Raw genomic sequence first — 21,316 nt, forward strand, 5'->3', positions numbered from 1 at the left:
TAGGACACCAGCGACTCCAGCCACTGCACCATCTTGACTCTCTATGTTGGTCCTTGTCTTCCAGAACCCCGTCATCAGCCAGTTCTTCCCCACACTCCTGCTGTGGTCCTTCTCCGCACTGCTCCCAACTATTGTGTACTACTCCACGCTGCTGGAGTCTCACTGGACGAGGTGAGCATGGCCTGGGCCTCTCACCCCTCCGCAAGGGCAGCGGCCACATTGCGGGAATCTTACTTTGACAGCTTACAAACTCACCAGTGGTTCCCCCCTCCTCCCCATGCAGGTCAGGGGAAAACCGGATCATGGTGTCGAAGGTCTACATATTCTTGATCTTCATGGTGCTGATTCTGCCCTCCCTCGGTCTCACCAGGTACCTTCCACCTCCTGCCTAGCCCCAGTCAGACTCAGGACCTGTCCTTGCTGTTAGTCTGGAAATCTAATAGCCCTGAAAGGCAAAAAGCTTGTGAACAAAACTTACTGCCAACTTCCCTGGTAGGGAGGAGCTAATCCTTGTTGTGTTTATCTTGTTCAAGGAAGTGCCAGTTAAAGTATGTGTGACCTCAGGGGACAAATGTCTCAAGATTGGGGCTGCTTTTAGAGTGGAAGAAATCGAAAATGTCTCACGCTTTCCTCACGAGAGTGTGAGGAAGAAAACTGGAGGGTTGAACTCTTGATTGGTGTTGAGCAACACCTTGGGTTTCAACTCTAGTATTGAAAAACAAACAAGCAAACGAACGAATGAGTAAGAAACTTATGGAATTAATTTGCTTTTCAGCTTGGATTTCTTCTTCCGGTGGCTCTTTGACAAAACTTCCTCCGATACCTCCATCAGACTAGAGTAAGGACTGGCTCAGCCTCCATCCAGAGTGTGGGGGGAGGGTGGCAGTGGGTGGGGTGAGGGAGGCTGTAGCTCTGGGTAGGGCTGCAGTGTGCTGCTCCCCCCCTCGTCCCCCCACCCCAGCTTCAGAACTGGCACTTCCCTGGAAATAACAGGCCGTGCACTGACAGCAGCCCCTCCCACATTCCTGGAACCTGTTGTGGGAGCTGACCTACTTCGTGTCTCCTTGCAGAAATGTGGTTGTCTTTTAGCCCAGGACTCAATTAGCGGCCTCTACTCTCCTTGTTTGAGGCTTACTTACAGATCACAGAGCCTCTGGGGAAGGTACTTCTGGGTTTTAGTGATGCCCCAGCCACAGAAGGATAATTATTAAACGTAATGTCGGTGTAGCGTGTGGGTGGTTTTTGTCAGGAGAATGGAGCCCAGTTTAAGGCTGGTGTGCGTCCCTGTTTGTTCTCGAAGCCTATGATACAGCTAACTCCCTAATAGTAATATTATTTAAAATGGCTCTATGCGAAATGTTTATGAGTCCTTTACTTAATTAACCCTCACCAGAAGCTATGCGGGTGGGTGAGGAGATGGATCTGTTTGTAACCTGTGTGTAAAGTGCTTGCCGTGTTTTCTAGGCACCAGGGGACAGAGACAGGAGGATTGCAGGAGCTCATTGACAAGCTCTAGTTCAGTGGGAGAGAGACAGAGTCTCAAAAAATAAGGTGGAAAGCCATAGACAAAGATATCTAGCATACACACACACACACACACACACACACACACACACACACACACAGAGACAGAGAGACAGAGAGACAGAAAGAGAGAGAGAGAGACAGAGAAAGAGAGAGACACAGAGACAGACAGAAACAGAGAGAGGGGAGGACAGGAGGAGGAGGAGGAGGAGAGGAGGAGGAGGAGAGAGAGAGAGAGAGAGAGAGAGAGAGAGAGAGAGAGAGAGAGAGAGAGAGCCTGTGAGGTAGATGTTATTCCTGTCTCCATTTCACAGATAGTGGGGTGCGGAAATATTGGTTATCACCCAAGGTTATCCAACGAGTTTCTCATCCTATGCCACTATACTTGAGGGCTTTCAACAGCCCCAAAGGTTTGGGAATAATTACGGGGGAGGTGAGCCTGTAAAGATGGAGCAATTGTTTCTTGCTGACTTGGCAGCTGACTCGGCAGCTGACTGGGCAGGAGCAAGTAGCTACAGACACACACACACCTACCCACCTCACTCCTTCCTGGGTAGATGTGGCTTCTGACTCCCACATCCAGTAGCCAGCTCGACTCCCACATCCAATAGCCAGCTGGCGGTTCCTATTCTCTGACTTCTCAGCCACACCTGACACACTGGCTGAGGCTCTTCCCAGACACAATGTTTCCATTCAGATCAAACCCTGCTCTTGCCTTCCCTACCCACAGCATCTCCTTTGCAACTCCTTGTGACATCCTGCAATGCTAGTTGTTGGCTAAGGAGGGCTCTATCCTAGCCCCTCCTCCTCTGGTCTCATGGCTTCATTGCTATTTGGTTACTGTATTAAAATACGTACAGGGCGAGGGGTATGCTGGGCTGGGCTTCATCCCCAACACCAAGAAGTTAAAGAAAAAAAATCTGAGTATCCACACTACCACTTTGGAGTCTTCTGTCTCCTGCCTCAGCTTCAGGTGAGCCCCTGCTGGGCACTGTGGACTTTACCTGCCTTACCCAGATCTGCTCTGCCCCAGTTCTCCTCATAATTCTCCCATGTTGGCACCCCCAAAAGCCTCGGAGCGTACCCTATCTTTTCCCTCTCTCTCCTCCCCCTCCGGTCTTATCCACAGACTTCCCCAGTTCCATCTCCAAGAAAGACAGAGAATCAGACCCTGCCTCCTTACCTCTCCCAGCACCACCCTCCTCCAGCACAGCCCTACAGCAGTGTCTGCCGCGTCTTTCAGCCTCCCGTTCTGCCTCCCCTCGCCCACTGCTTTCCAGACCCACCTGCCCTGCCCTCCTACTGTTACTTGGCACTGCCAGGCCCACAGCTCTTCACCGATGTCATTATCCATGGTCTCTTGGTGTCCAGGTGCTCTGCATGCTCAGTGGCCTTTTTTTTCCCCCTGGTGCTGGGGACTGAACCCAGGGCCTTGCGCTTGCTAGGCAAGCGCTCTACCACTGAGCTAAATCCCCAAACCCCGCTCAGTGGCCTTTTGATGGGTCTTCCAAGCTCATTGACATTGCCCTCCAGCTGGACAGCCCCCGCCCGGAGCACTGCCTGCCACCCTGTAGATACCTATATTTGATTGTGTCCCCAGAGACTGTGCAAGTGCAAAGAGAGCAGAGTCTGAGGCCTGTTTTTTTTTTTTTTTGTATTTTGTTTTATTTTAATTTTGAGAAAAGATCCCGCTGTGTAGCCTAGAAGGGCCTAGAATCATGATCCTCCTGCCTCCGCCATCTCAGTGCTGGGATTACCCATGTCACGGCTTGATTTTATGCTTGGCTTTCAGTACAGTAGCTGACACACAGATGGTCACCACAATGTGTGCTGAATGAGGGGTTTGGGGAGAGCCCTCCCAGAGGTCCCCCATTATTTTTCTAGCTAGAAGGAAGCTCTGAGCCCCCCAACTAACAGACCTGTATCACGTCCTAGGTGTGTCTTCCTGCCGGACCAGGGTGCCTTCTTTGTGAACTACGTCATCGCCTCAGCCTTCATCGGCAGCGGCATGGAGCTGCTGCGGCTGCCCGGCCTCATCCTCTATACCTTCCGCATGATCATGGCCAAGACGGCCGCTGACCGCAGGAATGTTAAGCAGGTACCACCTTGGGTCCTGCCCAGTGCTCCCTGTCTGTGGGTCTCTCAGTTCTCTGGGATAAATCCTAGGCACAGTGACAGGAGCTTTTCAAACCTGGGCTCAGGGTCGCCTCTGCCTGGAACCTCTTTGGATCGTGGCAGGTCTTTCTCTAGCTTCCTTTCTGACTCATGGGCCAGAGAAAAGAGCTTGGGGTTTTTGTGGTCTAATGCGTCTGGCCACACAGTGTTTTACTCCTCTCGTTGCCGGTACAGAAGGAAGGAGCGATTTGCTTTGGCTTTCGGTTTGAGGGAAGAGCTCATCATGATGGGGAGGTGTTGGGGGTCCGAGCATTTCTACCTGCAGTGTGGTGGATCACTGGTTCACTGGGTCCGATTCGGAAGCAGGGAGAGAATGCTGCTGCTCAGCCCTTTGTCTCTTCCTCCTTTCATTCAGCTAGGGACTTTAGCCCACAGAATGGTGCCGCATACATTGTAGGGATGGCAGTCTTCTCTCTCAGTTAAGCCTCTCTAGAAACTCACAGAGAACTGTCTCTGAGGTGATTGTGACTCCAGACAAGTTGAGAATCAAGGTCGATCACCACACAGAAAATTCATAGCTAAAACCTATGCATCCAACGCTTTAAGCCCCTGCGGAGTAAGAGAGAGATAATATACAGCCCCTAGACCTCTTTCCTGGGGACCTCTGTTTGGACCTTAGGAGCCCCTCCGATGTCCAAGCTCTTTCAGGCTCTGCCACTCATTCCAGAACTCTGAGTTGTGTGGTGTGGGGTCACTTGTGCCTTGGTGAGTTCTGTTAGGGGGAGCAGGAGGCCAGCAGTCCTCTGAATTTTGTGATGGACGTCCCTGATCTTGTTTTACAGAGGTACAAACTGAGCTGGCCCAGGTTACCTGAACGAGGGCTTAGCTGATGGCAGGGAGGATGCCCAGTCTGTGTGGAATCTCTCTATGGTGTATCCTCCCGCTGTGTCTGCCCCAGGAGCTCATAGCCCTGGTGGGTGGTACAATTAGAGAAGGGGAACCCCGTGAGAGCACACACCACCATGCCCTGGAAGATCTGGGTGTGGACTGAGAGAATCTGGAGCTGGTTGGAGAAGAGAAAGCCAAGTGTTAGCATTCCTGACTACCTAGTCCTCCCTGACCCATTGGGCACCCCCCACCCACCATGCTCTGAGAGCATAGAAGGAAGTCTGGGGACAGAAGCAGCTTGTGAGCTCCTTAACCCTTTCTCTCCCTAGAACCAGGCCTTTGAATACGAGTTTGGAGCCATGTATGCATGGATGCTGTGCGTCTTCACCGTCATCATGGCTTACAGCATCACCTGCCCCATCATCGTGCCCTTTGGTAAGTGGCCCTGGTGTCCGTCTCAGGACTCATGGACAGCTGACCCTGTCACACCTGCCGGAGATAGCTTATCACCAGGTCACACGGATTCCCAGCAAAGTGCCCTCTCTAGTTACTGAAATATAAAATTTCCTTTCCTTTCCAAATCGTTGCTGCTGCTGACCTCTACGGTGGCCTCTCCCAACATGTCTGCTATGAGTCTCTGTGTTGGCACATCATGGTATCTTGTTTGGATTGTGAGTGTACATGTGTGCCTGTGTGCATGGGTGAGCATGGGTGCCCGTGTACTCAGCGTATAGACCAGAGACAGATATTTCCCTTCTTTTCCTCCCCTCTCCTCCCCTCCCTCCCCTCTCTTTTCCTTCTTTCCTTTCCCTCTTCTTCCCTTCTCTTGTCTCTCCTCCCTTTTCTTCCTTTCCCTTCCCTTCCTTCCTCTCCCCTTTCCCTTCCCTCTTCTCCCCTGCCTTTCCCTCCTCTCCCCTGCCTTTCCCTCCTCTTCCTTTCCCTCCCTTCCCCTGCCTTCCCATCCTTTTCCCTTCCCCCCCCCCCTCTCTTTTCTTTTCTTCCTTTCCCTCCCCTTCCCAACTCTTCCCTTTCCTTTCCCCTGTCTTCTCCTCCTCTTCCCTTTCCCTCCCCTCCGCTGGCTTCCCCTCTTTTTCCCTTTCCTCCCCTCTCCTCCCCTGCCTTCCCTCCTCTTCCCTTCCCCTCCCCTCTCTTTTCTTTTTTGAGACAGGGTCTCACTTTATAGCCTTGGTTGGCCCGGAACTCACTATGTATATATGTACACTAGATTGAGGTTGGCTCAAACTCCCGAAGATCTTCTGGCCTGAGCCTCTGCCTCCCAAGTTCTGGTATTAAAGGTGTGTGTTATCTTGTCCACTATATTTTTTGAAATGGTCTCTTGATAAACCCAGAGATCTCTGACTGGCTAGACTGGCTAGCTCTGGGGCTCTGCCTGTCTATTCCCTCCTCCCAGTGCTGTAGGCACAGAAGTGCTCCTACACCCAGTGCTTACACGGGCACTGCATCTGATCTCAGGTCCTCATGCTTGCGGCAGGCAACTCATGATGTTGTCGTCATCGTCGTCGTCATCATCATCATCATCATCATCTAAACCATATAGAGTTTACAAAGACTAAGTCTTGCTATGTTGTAACACAGGTCAACTTCAAACTTGGGACCTTCTACCTTCCCCTTCCAAACATTGGGGTTGTAGCTATGTGTGCTACAATGACTGGCTCTTTTTAAAAAAACAAAACAAAGCAAAACAGATTTATATATTTTAGTATATGAGTACATTGTAGCTGTCCTCAGACACACCAGAAGAGAGCTATCAGACCATCCCATTACAGATGGTTGGGAGCCACCATGTGGCTGCTGGGAATTGGACTCAGGACCTCTGGAAGAGCAGTCGGTGTGCACTTAACCACTGAGCCATCTCTCTAGCCCTGACTGGCTCTTTTTAATGTAATTTAATTTTTTAATTAATTAGAGGCTAGAGAAGTGGCTCAGTGGTTAAGACAAAGCACACACTGTTCTTGCTCAGGACCCGAGTTCAATACCCAGCATCCCCACCAGGCCCTCTCTGAAACCCCAGTTTCAGAAAACTGACACCTCCCTTATCTCCGTGGTCACATGCACAAACTCATAAACACTCACAAAAATAGATAGTGAAATCAAAACTGTTAATTTATTAGGTAAGTAATTGATTTTTTGAGGCAGGGTCTCTGTAGCTCTGGCTGTCCTGGAACTCACTGTGTAGACTATGCTGTCCTCAAACTCAGAGATCCACCTACCTCTGCCTCCCTGGTGCTGGGATTGCGGCCCTGCAAGGTCTCCAGCTCACAGCCTCTCTTTTGCAGGCCTCATCTACATCCTGCTGAAGCACATGGTGGACCGGCATAACCTGTACTTTGCTTACCTCCCGGCCAAGCTGGAGAAGAGGATCCACTTTGCTGCCGTGAACCAGGCCTTGGCTGCTCCCATCCTCTGCCTCTTCTGGCTTTTCTTTTTCTCCTTCCTCCGTCTGGGTGAGGGGCATTCCGTTCTATGCCCAGTGCCAGGCCTCATGGTACCCCCCCCCCCAGCCAGTAAGATCACTAGCCTCAGTGTGGTAGAACATGGCGCTCCTGGGGGAGGGCTGGTTGATGTGGCATTGACAACCCAGCTACTGAGCTTGGTCAGGTGTGACAGAGCCCCAGGAATCCCCATGGAGAAGAAGCTGCTGTCAGTTCTGGGGGGGACTAGCCAGAGGATATGGTACTCTGCAGTCAGCCCCGGGAGCCCCCATCCTGTCTAGCGAGCCCTAGGCTCTGGAGGTTGGTGGTAACTGTCCTAGCAGGCTCACTGTCAATGGCTACTTGGGGTCCCAGTGTGTAAAACCCAGTCAGGGATGGGTCTAGCCATCATGTGGGTCATATACCCTGTGTTGTGTGCTTTTAGCAGCGAGGCTACCATTTTGACTGTTGGACTGAGGGGCAGGGATGGGGACTGGGGAGAAGTCACCCATAGTTTGTGCACCCGGCCTGACCCCTTCCTCAACAGGACAAACATGACAGGAAGGCCCCTGTGTTCCCAGGTCTGACGGCCCCTGCTACTCTGTTCACTTTCCTGGTGGTTCTGCTTACCATCCTGGCCTGCCTGCTCTACACCTGCTTTGGATGCTTCAAGCACCTCAGCCCATGGAACTACAAGGTACTGGGCTGTCTACCACGCCTCAGGGTGGACAGCAGCGAGAGCGGCTCTCTCTTCTTCCCCCCTCCCCATGTGAATGCAGTACCAGTCTTCTCCAGCGTTTCTTTGGGAGTGGGGTGTGTTGTGGCTTCCCTCCCTCCCGCCCCTATTCCGGGCTCCTGTTCCTGGTCTCACTTGAGCTGCACTGGGAGCCTGGTGCCCGCTGGTCCTATTGTTCTTCTGGGTTTGTTTGGAGGGACCTTAGTTCAGAGAGATTGGCTCTGTTTGTCATTGTGTTTCTGCTGTTGTCCACAGACGGAGGAACCAGTTGGTGACAAAAGAAATGAAGCTGAGGCCCCCGCGCCCCCGCCATTCACAGTAAGCTTTCTGTGTTTCTGCCCCGTGGTGGCTACTGTTTGCCATGCTGGTTGCCCGGTCCCACCCAGAGAAGCCACTGGGAACATGCTGGAACAGTTCTAGCTAAAAAGAAACCCCAGGCCAGTTGTCAGTGTCGTTTTGAATTAATGTCAGTTAAGAGAAGTCCCTAGTCAGTCGGGATGCCATATCTGTTCACTGGAAGCCACCTTGATGACTGAGATGTGCCCAGTCCACTTGTCTCTCTGTCCCGCTGCCTGGAGAGTTGGGTCTCCAGCTGTATCAGGAGGTTCTCTGACAGCCATGGGGCAGACAGCAAATGCATGGGGCGCCTATTCCAGAAGGGGGTGCCAGGCTGGAAAGTCCCCCTCTTCTTCCTGGTGTTCCCTGACTCTATCCTCCAGGGTGCTCCCTCAGGGAAGAGTGTGGCCCGTGAGCCCCGGATGGTAGAGTGTTAACCTCTGCTCCTCCTAACAGAGGTGAGGGTAGGATGCTGGTCTCCTCAGCCTCAGGACTTCCAGCAGCTACCTCCTTAGGGAAAGGACTCCTCAAAGCCCGGGAGTGCTGGGGTACGCCTTTAATGCCAGTACCTGGGAGGTAGAGGCAGGTGGATCTCTGAGTTCAAGGCCAGCCTGGTCTAAGAATGGAGTTTCGGGACAGCCAGGGCTATGTCTTGAAAAAAAAAAAAAAGGACTTAAACCCCCGATAAGTAGGTATTCAGGAGCGTAGTTACCCAGAGGCAGCCATGGCACTGGCCCTGCCAGCCAGGAGAACAGGTCATGTGGAGGTTTCAGATCCTTCATTCCAGCTTGGGCCTGGGAGCTAACAGACACACATTCCTACGGACAAACAGACAGTTCCCAAATAAACAGACAGTCACCCAGAGTACAGTACCAGGAAGGAGTGTTTCCTCTGAGAGCTGGAGGAAGCTGATCTTCCTTTCTTCATTCATACGATCGTGAGAACTGGGTTGTAGATGGCTTCCCATTTGGCTCTGGCCTCTGAGAAGTGTACGGTTGACATATTTTGGGTCCAGGTGCCCCATGCGAATGCTGTTTCTTGGTCTGTGTCCTGTTGGGAGAAAGAGGGGCAGTGGGCATGACCAGGATGTGGGATGTCAGACTTGCCACCATCCAAGATTTAACTCTTGCCTTTGCCAACAGCCCTATGTGCCTCGGATTCTGAACGGTCTGACCTCAGAGAGGACAGCACTGTCCCCACAGCAGCAGCAGACCTACGGTGCCATCCGTAACATCAGTGGGACTCTGCCTGGACAGCTCGTGGCTCAAGATCCTAGTGACACTGTGGCTGGTGCCTACCAGGAATCCTAAGAATGGGCAAACTGGAGCAAGCCGGTCTGGCAGGCTGGGAGCACCTAGGAATACTGAGGGACACTAGGGGCTAGTGCCCCAGTCAGGTTCTTGAGGTTTTTGCTGTTTAAGGCTCCTGCCTTGTGAGAAGTGGGAACCAGCAGGTCTTGGGACTTAGGTCCTTGACTGAGGGTATACCGTGTGACTGCAGTCCCTAAGCGCCATCTGTAGGTTTCTTTTCTGTTCCCAGTGTGGGGAACATTTGCAGCTCCCTCCTGTGGTCATCTGAGGAAATGCACTTTTGTTCCCACATCCACTGCTAGGGATGATATGCAGTGGACATGACGTCCCTAGTGGTTTGCAGCCAAGGTCATGTGTTGGAATTTTGCCCTTAGAGTGATCGTATCTGGAGACTACTGGTTGATGGAGAGGTGCGTCCAGGGAAGACTTGGTCCCTCTGAGTCCTGGAGCTTAGCCTTCTGCAAGCCCTGCAGCGGTTGGGTCTGAGATGGCGCCCACGTGACTCCGGGATCCGTGGATTTGCTGTAGGGTCCAGGAATATCTTGTTCTTGTTGAGGGCAGCAGGGCAGCAGGCTACGGCCCACGGGCTTTGTAGCCGCCTCTGCTCCTGCTGTGCTTCTGGGTTTTTGTATCATGTTGCCTGAGATTCTGTGATGGGGTCAGCAGACAGGGACACTAATAAAGCACCCACTGGGCTGGCCGTGAGACCCCACCGCTCGTGCCTCTCCCAGGTTAATGTACGGTTTTCCATGTCCACGCAGCCTTCATCCAGCCTCTACCTGATAAGTCCGCTCTGTCCAAGATAGGAGGGGCAGTGTCAAGGGCACCCTGGAATTAGGAGAGGTCAGAGAGAAGAGGGTGTTGTCCCTTAGTTTCTTCTGAGTTGGGCAGCTTTTTCTGTCTTTTTTTTTTTTTTAAAGAATTATTTATTTATGTATATGAGTACACTGTCACTGTCTTCAGACACACCAGAAGAGGGTGCCAAATCCCATTGTAGATGGCTGTGAGCCACCATGTGGTTGCTGGGAATTGAACTCAGGACCTTTGGAAGAGCAGTCAGTGAGTGTTCTTAACCACTGAGCCACCTCTCCAGCCCCACTCATTCTTCTTCTATAGTGGGATCTGAGATTGGGCCCTAGCGGTCAGGCTGAGGCCCAGGTCCACATGGATGAGAAGGAGAATGCAAGACACATATGGGGATGAGTGGGACTTAGCATCCGTTGGGTAAAGGTGTGGGCCAGGCCAGGGCTGTGGCAGACCACAAGCCAACCATTTGGGCCTTCTCCATTCCAGCCCCCTTACGACAATGGACAAGGCAGGGTCTCCCATTCCTCCTTTCACAGGTCTGGTGGCCCTTGGCTACTCGAGCCAGCCAGCCAGCCGCACTGCCTTTTCTCCTGAACTTTGTGGGTGTCGGGATGGTACCATCACTACTCTGGGGGCTGCTTGGCACAGGGTGGCCCTGGCCAGTGACTGTTTGCCAGTCCGGATTGATTCAGAGGGCCCAGTGGGCACCAAAGCACCGGGCAGAAGTGTGAGCTGACCTCTGGGAGGAGAGCGAGTGTGGCTTGTTTATTAGTTTTATGATGCACAGGACGGTCTGAAAGAAGGGAGCAAGCCAGAGATCCTTCGTGGGCGTGGGGCAAGTGGGGAGATCTAGCTTAAGGGTTAGGTGAGCAGGAAGGCACTGGATAAGAGTAAAATCCTCAAAGTTGCCTTGGGTCTTGGCAGCTTGGGGGTGCTTGCCACACCTGCAGGGTGGAAGGAGAGCTTTGGGGACAAAGCAATGGTTAGTTTTCTTTCCTCCAGGCTAGTCCCTCTGTGGGGAGGCATGGCTACATCTGTCTGGAGCTGGGGTACCTGGAGGCACCTATTTCTTAAAGTGGCCTCGTGTTTTAAAGTCTGAGACATAACTTGGGGATGGTAAGAGGTAGAGGAGCGGACCTAGGCTCCCAGAGCCTGCAGGGCACAGAGACTTAAGTTCACTCAGAATTGTGCGTGCAGCATCTTACTTCAGGAAGACTGGGGAGGAGGCAGGGCTGCTGAGGCTGCAGGTGAGCCCTGCGGGCATCACTGGCTCCCTGCCACTGATACAAACTTGCGGATGTCCTGGGCGGGAAGCTTGGGCTCTTCAGAGGCAGCAAAGTGACCCCCACATTCCTTACAGGAATAGGAGATGCATTTGGGGTTCTTGATGTACACCCATTTTTTTTTCTGGGACATGCAGTATTTCTCAAGGAAAGGCAGGATAGTGGTGCACACAGAGGCCTTCATTCTGGGCAGTGTGTGTGTGTGTGTGTGTGTGTGTGTGTGTGTGTGTGTGTGTGTGTGTCTGTGGCTTAGCACTGAGGTCCTGCTTCCATGTCTCTAAAGTGTCACTAGAGTCTCAGGGCCAAGGCAGGCCATGTGGAACTATACTGACAAGGGCAGACTCAGGAATTAGTGAGCCATTTCATAAGGCCTGGGTTCTACTTACTAAGGGCCCAGTGCCTGGGAAGACCATGTAACAGGTCATGCTAGCCTCTAAATATCCATGTTGCTAGTCTGTTTCCTGTCTGTCACTTGAGGGTCTCCATACAGTCCTTGCAAATCCCAAAGCCTCTGTCCCAGTCGGTCAGGATCCTCCTGAGGACGTCCTGTCTTTCTTACCATGCCACCGTGCCTTCTTTGGATTAAAGACCAAGAGGTTACCAGCTCCAGCCCCAGAGGTCCCCGCCCTGCTCAGCCAGGCTTTCCTCTCATGCCTATGGAGTATGACAGACACCCTGACCCATGTTCTCCTTGCAGAAGCTCTGGGAGGAGATGATGGTTGCTGTCATCCGGTCGATCATGATGCTAGCCAACAGGGAGAACCTCAGGGAAAGCACACAGGATGCCCAGGCTCAGTGCCCAGGCTCCTGCCTATTCTGCTTCCCTCAGATGACCAGTGCCGTATTCTTCCACGGGCCGCTTAGGCCAAGGTCCTCTGGATCCAGGCAGACAGCTAATAAAAGTCCTGACCACGGCAGGCAACAGTTCCTGAACACACCAGCTTTCCTTCATGAGTTCATCTCAGTAACCTGTCTCCATGGGAAGTAACATCACCTCTATTTCACCACCAGGTGGCACTCTGCACCCAGGTGCTTTGAGCCCAGAGGTGCACACCAAACTGCCCCCACCGTCCTCCTGGGCTCTCCAGGTCTCTGCTAACACTACTTTCCTGTGACCGGTCTTCTACCCCAGTTCAAGATTCCAGGTTTCTCAGTGCAATGAATTTCCCACTCTTAGGATCTCAAGGGACTTGAAACTGGCAGAGGAAGACGCTGGTCTCCTGTCTAGTGGCAACATGCTAAAAGTCAAGGCACCCAGAGGCTACATTTGGCCATAGTAATAAAGAGCCCTGGAACTCTTGACAGTGATTTGCCGTGTCTGGGTCCCAGTTTGTCCTCTGGTACAACAGAATGAATGATACTTGGAAGACACGGGGTGGGGCATCAAAGCACAGAGAAGGTAGGTCCCTTACTTTGGCCACATGTCAATCAACTTGACGAGGACAAAGGCTTAGAAACCGACTGGAGCAGAATTTGAGGAGAGGCTTTGGGGAAGTGATTGGACGTGAGGGCTCGGACCTCATTATTAGGCAAATCCACAGATGGCCTTGTAATATGATAGCATTTGGGAGGTGTTAGAAATCAGGGGGGAGGCCTGACTGAAACAGGGTGCTGCGGGCCTGTTCTTGGGGCTCTGTCCTGCTCTCTGTCCATCTGCTTGAGGCTCCACATACCTGCCTTGATGTTCTGCCTCACTGCAGACCCAAACCAGCCAGATATTCCAGCTAAGAGCTCTGAAACCATGAGCAGGATAAATTCTCCTTTTTAAGTTCACCATTCCTTGGTAGAGATGGGGAAAGGCAAGACTCAGGGACAGGTTTAGCCAGGTTGGGGACAGTTAGGAAAGACATCTCTCATATATGACCTTGACCGAGTCTCGAAAGGAGTGCAAACGTGGTGGTGGTGGTGGTGGTGGTGGTGGTGGTGGGGAGGTTGCAGAGAGAAGGCTAGCTTGGCAAACACCACAGGGCTACAGGGGGGCAGGCAGCCTTAAAGCCCAAACCGTACTGTCTCGGGGACCAAGTCTTGTGCTGGGGGGTCCTGAGAAGCCCACATTCTCAGGAGCTGGGAGCTCATCAAGGGGCTGATGAATCCCAGTTGTCCCGGAAGGATGTGGCCTTTGGCAGGGTTATAACCACTGAGATGCCCCAGAGCTTTCTGCCCTGTGCAGAGCCCCTGCTCTTGTCTCAGGCTGCCTCCTGGGGAGGATTGCCATGGCTCCTGTGCTGTCCCCTGATCTGTTGTCTAGAACTTCAGTGGTCCACAGTTGTCATGTAGTTTCCTGTCCATCCAAAACACTGCTTCCTCTGAGTTTCCCAAACTGGTTCTTTCTAACAGGCTGGGATCCACGATTGGCCCCCATTTCTTGCTGCCCTCTTTGAGGACATCTTAACCCAGCAGATAGCAGTGTCAGCATCTGTCTTTATTTTCAGGTCTTTCTGCTGGAGAGGAAGAACTTCAGTCACTTCCTTCACACAGTCTACAGGACCCTGATGGCACTAGGGTCCTCCTACTCCCACCCTGGCTACTCTCCACATCCCTGTCACCTGCTCCCAACCTCCTCTGCAGCTCTTCTCAGTCCTGTATTCAGAAACTGTCCCTGCTGCTCGGGCCCATAGAAGGGCACCCTCTACTGTTTGTGTGTGTGTGTGTGTGTGTGTGTGTGTGTGTGTGTGTGTGTGTGTGTGTGTGTGTGTGTGTCTCCTGTCTTCCTGTCTGTCTCTCTGTCCTTTTCTTTTTCCTCTCTCCCTGCGTTGTATTCAACAAAGCTTCCCAGCTTCCCTATCCTTCGAATTTTCCCTATTAGATCAAACTTGGCTCTGAAAGACCCCTCCTCTGAGCTCTGCATCCGTGGGTCCGGACTCTGAGTGAGCATCTTTACCTGAATGCTCTGCAAACTTTGTCCCTCAACACAGCCATGCCAAAGATGATCTTAGTGTCTATGCTGGGACAGACCATTTGACGTTCAGGCCAGTATGCATGTATGTACACACTGATGCGTGTACGCACACCTACTTAGTCACAGCGTTCAGTGGCCTGCACATTTATACCCATGCACATGCACACATGCACAATGTGTATACACACACACATATGCAGTGGTCAAGAGCATGTATGTACACTTACACACCTGTGATTGCTGATACACATACACACTCATAGTTGTGCACACTTGCCTGTGTACACGTATGCATACACATGGTCCAGGAGCCTGCACCATTCATACCTGTGTTGGCTCTTAGGAGTGTTTGCACACAGACACACACATGTCTATGAACACTCTAGCATGCGAACATGCATGCTTAAACACACAAGGTTCAGGGGTCCTCACACTTATGCCTACAGGCTCCTTCCCTCCATCCTCCATTTTCAGACATTAACATCTGGGCCAGAAACCTTGTCCTGTGTCCTCCCTGTAACCCCAATTTCAGCTTCCCTGGCTCTCCTCTCTTCCCACTGGTGTCTGTCCCTGCCCCTGCTCCTGGTCCCCAGACCACAATACACAGGCTGCTCTCCCTATCTGGCCATCAGCTTAGCTCCAGGTCATAACTTAGCTGACGTATCAGCAGCCATTGGCTGAGACAAGTCAGTCACTGGAAGAGTTTGCTGCTTACCTCAGCTTTTTGGCCAATGACCTTTTCATTCTCTGAAGCGTGCTTTAAAGGACATTGATTTGCCTCTGCCCTGCTTTTGCTAATGGAGAAGAGGCAAGGAGATCCTAGAGTTTTGAGGGCTAAGGAGGCATGGCAGAAATATTCCCATGGAATGGAAAATAGGACGACTTAGGTGACGAAGCTTCCTTGGAAGGAAGACGATCCCCAAGACTAAACCAAATATGAATCATGTGGACTGGAGCTGTGCCATGTCCACCCCCTTACCTCCCGCCTGAGTCTACCTTCTCATTTACCACATCTACCGCTTCCGCCTGGGGTATGCGTCTTCTTTCTGGACCCATAACTACCTGGCTGTCACTGCTTGGACATCCACACTTCCCACACCACTATGGTGCTGCAGGCATCAGTGTAGGGAGCGTACCGTGTCCTTGCCAGGGCCCTAGTGGGGTTCCATCACTCATGGATCCTGCTGAGTGTGCTCTGGGCAAACAGACTCAGGGCGAGGACTTGTCCAGGTGACCTCCCCGGGGAATGATTTTGTGACCCGTCTTTGATCGGTGACCCTGTGATCTGCTCAAGCCTCTGAACAAGTCCAAACTCCACTTGCATTTAAAAGGCCCTTCCCTATGCTTCAGTTCCTTCTCCCACCCAGTAGATGCTTGCTCCCTAGTTCTTCAGGGCCGGGGTTCACATTCTCTGTCATTTCCCCGCTAGACAAGGCAGATGCTTCCTCTGGGCTGACACAGGCTTTTGTACACATCGTTAGGCCTTGTTCATCCACCATCCATTTCTTCAAAGCTCACTATATCCAGCTGTTGTGGGTGCTGAGCTGAGAGTTGGGCCAGAACAGCGTTCCTGTCCCTAGGCAATCCTGTCCGGTTTCATTCTCTCTTTGTCCCCACAGCTCTGAGATTGGTGCTTTCTATGTCACCGAACACGGAAAGAAGGCACCAGCCCTGGGACTGGGTCAGAGCAAAAGCCTACACTAGGCTTAGGAACAGGATTCAAGCTCTGTGCTCTTGTGGCTTTTGTCCACCGGGATTTCTAGATATAAAAGCCATTCCTGATAGTGGCCACAGTGTAAGAGAAGGTCGCAGGCTACCTTTGGCTGGTGAACCATGGTGTGCCGACATTTGCTGACAGCTGAGTGAGTCACCTGGTCCCAGTGAGAAAAGAATGGACTGTCTAGGAGACAGGGTCCAAGGCGCTGGGAGTGAGATGGGATAGCAGTCCAGCAACCCAGCCTCGCATGTTAATTCAGCTCGTGAACAGCTCAGTGCGACCATTCACTTTTGTTCTTGCCGGCAAAGGGTGTCGATCCTTGATGCCCTCACCTGATGTTTCCACCTTGAAAGGTTGGAAGCTCCCATTTCTGTGGCTGAGGGCTTCCACCCTGGGCTTTGCCAACCCTTTTCAAGTGGTAAGGTCTCCTCCGTATCCTGGGAGACAATCCAGAAGATGACAAGACCCAGCTCGGGAGCCAGGAGACTTCTGGGAGATCGAATGGGCAGGGAGAGATAATGAGCTGAACATTACTTCAATATGACAAAGGGGGTTCACGAATAGACTTGCTTAGGAAGCACTGGATTGTATAGAAATAAATTAAGCTGAAGGGCTCTGCCTCAGTGTCACTGGGACGTAACTGTGAGTGAGGCGACGCTCCACCTGCTCTTCCTGATCAGTTTCTAGAACAATGAGAAATCGTTGTCCTTCTGATTTAGTAGGAAGTTAGGTTTGTTGAAGCTGGGCTCACCAGGAGCCTCTCCTCTCGTTAGAGCGGAGCAAACATTTGACAAATTGCCTTGAAGGAATGGCCTCAGAGCTGCTCAATTCTAGTTTAAGGCATAGACAACCGTGCTCTTCAGCCTCTGTGACATTCAGTTGCTCAAAAAAAAAAAAAATGCCCTTAGAGATAACCAAAGGTCTTCATTTTCTCCTTCTGCATCTCTTGCTTAATTGCTTAAAAATGTAACTTTCATGGGGGTATGTATGGACAATGACACACGACATGGGACTTAAAGACTGTCTACAAATGGAAGCATGTGTAAGATTGCATCACAACTGGGCTGGAGAGATGGCCCAGTGGTTTAGAGCACTGACCTCTTCCAGAGGTCCTGAGTTCAAATCCCAGCAAGCACATGGTGGCTCACAACCATCTGTAGTGAGATCTGGTGCCCTCTTCTGGTGTGTCTGAAGACAGCTGCAGTGTACTTATATATAACAAATCTTCAAAAAAAAAAAAAAAAAGAATTAATGAAGTCCCTCCTTTTGCCTCTGAGTGCTGGTTGAATTTCTCTTGGGTTGGGTGATTTTCCATTACAAGATGAAGGAAGTAGCAAAAGGAGTGACTTGGCCAAGACTTGGTGCCTGGCAGGCCAGAGGCTCCAGCTGCTTCTGCCCCATGGACCCCTGACTTTAATACCTGACCCCCGACTTTATTCATGTTTGTCCTGTGATATGTTTTTCAACAATGACAGAATGAAAGCCATGCTTCTTGTCTCAGCTGTATCAGAAAACACAAACATCCCACAATCCATGAGGAAGATCCTTCTGTGTGACTGCTTGACAGTAGCTGTCACAAAACACTGACCCTAGGCCTTCACACAGCCACCATGGCCTCAAAGAAATGCTTCTGCAAGGAGTCAGTGCAATAACTGTGTATGGGATCTCAGTCTGAGGCCACTATCCTTACTGATCACCATTGGCAAGGACCATTAAAACAAACAAACACACCCTGCCATGGTCTTTTTGTGTTTTCAGTTGCTCTGGCTGGGACTATAATCTACAATCTTTTTTTAAAAAAAAGACTTATTCGTTTATTATATATAACTACACTGTAGCTGTCCTCAGACACACCAGAAGAGGGCATCAGATCCCATTATAGATGGTTGTGAACCACCACGTGGTTGCTGGGACTTGAACTCAGGACCTCTGGAAGAGCAGTCGGTGTTCTTAACCGCTGAGCCATCTCTCCAGCCCTATAACCTACAATCTTAACCACACTAGGCTGTTGCAGGATATTTGATCAACTGTGAGCCCTAAGGTAGTGTTTACTGGAAAAACCTGGTTCTAGTTGAGGTGTGGCTTGTTGGCCTGCATGCAGGAAGCTCTCCACGGAGATCTCTGGTTCAGCTAGGTGTGCAGGGTTCAGGCAAAGGGAAGAGAACTCGGGCAGGGAGGGGAAGGAGGGGAACTGCTCGCTTCGGTTGTTTGGCAGGGCTGAGCCAGCAGGAGCTTCTGGCGGCGATTTCAGGAGAGCAGATCTCTTTCCCAAGCAGCAGCGTTACAGCTCTTAGGACAGAAGCTCTCAGACGATGGAGTAATTCCTGCACACCTTTAATCCTTCTGAATAGGATTCTTAAATACAGTTTTGGGATGGGTCAGGGTATGACAGCAGGTACTTCCTATTGGTTTGGCCTGAGAGCTTGGGAATACATCATCTACATATTTGGGGGCGTGGTCCTGCGTCTACGTGATTGATCTGTCTAGAGCCTACATGACCTGTGGTCATGTCCTCATCTGTGGAGGAGGGGTTTGGGGTGTTGCCCTATGCGACTAATCTGTCTCCAACTTCTCTACAGGGGGCTGGGGGGGTGCTGTAGCTAAGTGAGAGGGGCCTGATCTCCTGGGAGACCGGGAATGCTCCTGCCATCCCTTAGGGTCCTCAGGGATTTGACCTATCTCAACCAGGAATCCTGATACCTGGTACCTTTCACAGCCCACTGCTCCACAGTGGCTCAGCCTTAGCATACACCTTTAATCCTGCTGGCTGGGATACAGACAAGTCCTTAGTCCACACTTTTGATCCCAAACAATGACGGTAAAGTTAGTTTGTACAAGTGTTGAGGGTTGGTCTTTTGCTATGTATTATAATGCTAAATTCTTCATCCCAAGGTCTAAGTCACCTCAAGAGAAATGTTCGAGTATGCCAAGCTTTTGTTGTACAAACCTTGCTCCTTAATTTAAAACTATTGGTTGAATAAAGATGCCTGTAGCTTGTAGCTGGGAAGTAGAGAGATAGGCCAGGCTTTGGTTTCCAGGGTTGGGATCTGAGGAGAAACCAGGGAGAGAGGAGGAGGAGGAGGAGGAAGAAGAAGAGGAGGAGGAGGGCAGTGGCTCCATGTAGTAGATAGATCATGAGCATATGATCATGAGGCTGGCCAGATGGAGAAGGAGCAGCCCAGGCAGAATATGACAAATGGTATCTTTGGATCATTGACAAAGAAGTAGATAAAATCGCACAGAGGGTTGATATCTGCTCAGCTCTAATGCTTTTTAAGGCTTATTATACATATAAAATTTTATGTCTTTTATTTGGGAACTAAGTAATTTAAGATGGGGTTTCTACCCCCAAATTATATTTACTGCATCATAGAAGGAAGCATCCATATTTGAAAGTGATGACTAATTGAGTGGCAGACAAAGTGACGAATCAGAGAAAGACTCGGCAGAATAGGATATGCCCAACTCTGATAAGAACAGAGAAGAAAGAGAGGTGACTTAAGAGAGAGCAGCACAGAGAGGGGAGAGAGCAGTTCTACAGGGGAAGCTGCACAGCGACAGGCTAGGCACAGGAAGACAGAATGAACCAGAGAATGGGAAGAAGCCAGAACATATTGCCAAAGGTAGTGTGAGGCCAAGCAGAGCAATTCTGTCAGAAGCAGAAAGAAGCCCGTCTGATTCAGTTAGTTTGTAGAGGATTTTTGAGCCAGAATAGCTGAGTTGAACCATCCAGCCAGAGTTCAGAAAGAACTAGAAAGATTGAGCTTATTCAGCAGCAAATCTCAGAGGCTGAAAACATTCTAGGCCTATGTTAGATTGTATGGAGGCTGGAAGCTTCCAGGACTGAGGCTTAGGGTAGCAGACAGGGACAGTAAACCTCTGAGACAACAATTACTTCAGGCAGAAAGATACATTTACACCAGGCCTTCCCTTTGGAAACATCCCTCTGTTCCAGCCTCTTTGACTGTGTGCATTTCTTATGATGCTCATGTTCTGTCTTTGGGTTCCTATTCCTGCACAAAACATCAGAACCAAGAAGCAAGTTGGGGAGGAAAGGGTTTATTCAGCTACACTTCCACATTGCTGTTCATCACTAAAGGAAGTCAGGACTGGAACTCAAGCAGGTCAGGAAGCAGGAGCTGATGTAGAGGCCATGGAGGGATGTTACTGACTGGCTTGCTTCCCCTGGCTTGCTCAGCTTGCTCTCTTAAAGAACCCAAGACCACCAGCCCAGGAACGCACCACCCACAATGGACTGGGTCCTCCCCCTTTGATCACTAATTGAGAAAATGCCTTACAGCTGGGTCTCATGGAGGCATTTCCTCAAGGAAGGCTCCTTTCTCTGTGATAACTCCAGCTTGTGTCAAGTTGACACACAAAACCAGCCAGTACATGTTCCCAGCACTGCTTTAGGCTTAGATTTTTAAAACCTACTTTAATAAGGGTTCTTAAATGCTTAATCCTCCCTTCTAGCCCACCACCCACCAGAAGTAGTGGAAAAAGAAAGGTTGATAGAGCAAAGGTGGGTCTGTTTAGAAATAGTTCTTTGGAGTGATTCCAATGTTTGTTGCCAGCAGTCCAGCCCTCTAGCAAAACACCCACAGGAATCGGCAATGGCAGTCCAGTCCACTCGGCAATCACCACCTATGAATCAGCAACAGGCAGTTTGATCCAGAAGAAACTGCAAGGCTCTACCAATCAGTCTAAGTCTGTGGAAGTGACAAGAAGCTGCTGGAATATACAAGCAGTTCTTTGGTGAGTTACTCTCAACAAAGTCACTTAGGGGTCATTTATATTCTTCCTAAACGTCATGCTTCCTCACACGTGTCGGCTTCAACAAAACATTCACGTGTTTGCTTCAGGAAAACACTACTGTTTCACGTGTCTGCTTCAGCCAAACATCCTTTCACCTGTCTGCCCCAGCAAAACATTATATGACATAGCTGAGTTTCCAAAGAAACCAGAAGTTTTCACTTCACTTTGCTGTTTTAAATAAATGGTAGCATCCCAAGACTGCTTTTTGTATTTATTCTGAGGAGGGTTCTGGTTGTGACCCCCATGGTGGCCACAAACCTTGGACCTCCAGACATTTTTTTTCTATTTTTTTCTTTTTTTTCTCCATCTTTATTAAATTGTGTATTTCTTATTTACATTTCAATTGTTATTCCCTTTCCTGGTTTCCAGGCCAACATCCCCCTAACCCTTACCCGTCCCCTTCTATATGGGTGTTCCCTTCCCCACCCTCCTGCCATTACCGCCCTCCCCCCAA

At 50.7% G+C, this 21,316-nt stretch overlaps 1 protein-coding gene across 1 annotated transcript in view; it reads left to right on the forward strand.

Annotated features, from left to right (window-relative positions):
• Tmem63a (transmembrane protein 63A) overlaps positions 1–10,095 on the forward strand; it is a 33,846-nt gene extending 23,751 nt beyond the window's left edge. Inside the window, 9 exon segments of the mRNA XM_032915227.1 lie at positions 65–171; positions 284–370; positions 776–838; positions 3,460–3,622; positions 4,857–4,962; positions 6,825–6,992; positions 7,541–7,656; positions 7,951–8,013; positions 9,174–10,095. Of these exon segments, the coding sequence (XP_032771118.1) occupies positions 65–171; positions 284–370; positions 776–838; positions 3,460–3,622; positions 4,857–4,962; positions 6,825–6,992; positions 7,541–7,656; positions 7,951–8,013; positions 9,174–9,341 (1,041 nt within the window). The 3' untranslated portion in view covers positions 9,342–10,095.
• The last annotated feature ends 11,221 nt before the right edge of the window (positions 10,096–21,316 follow it).

The sequence above is a fragment of the Rattus rattus genome, chromosome 10 (assembly GCF_011064425.1).
Source record: "Rattus rattus isolate New Zealand chromosome 10, Rrattus_CSIRO_v1, whole genome shotgun sequence".
Taxonomy (NCBI): domain Eukaryota; kingdom Metazoa; phylum Chordata; class Mammalia; order Rodentia; family Muridae; genus Rattus; species Rattus rattus.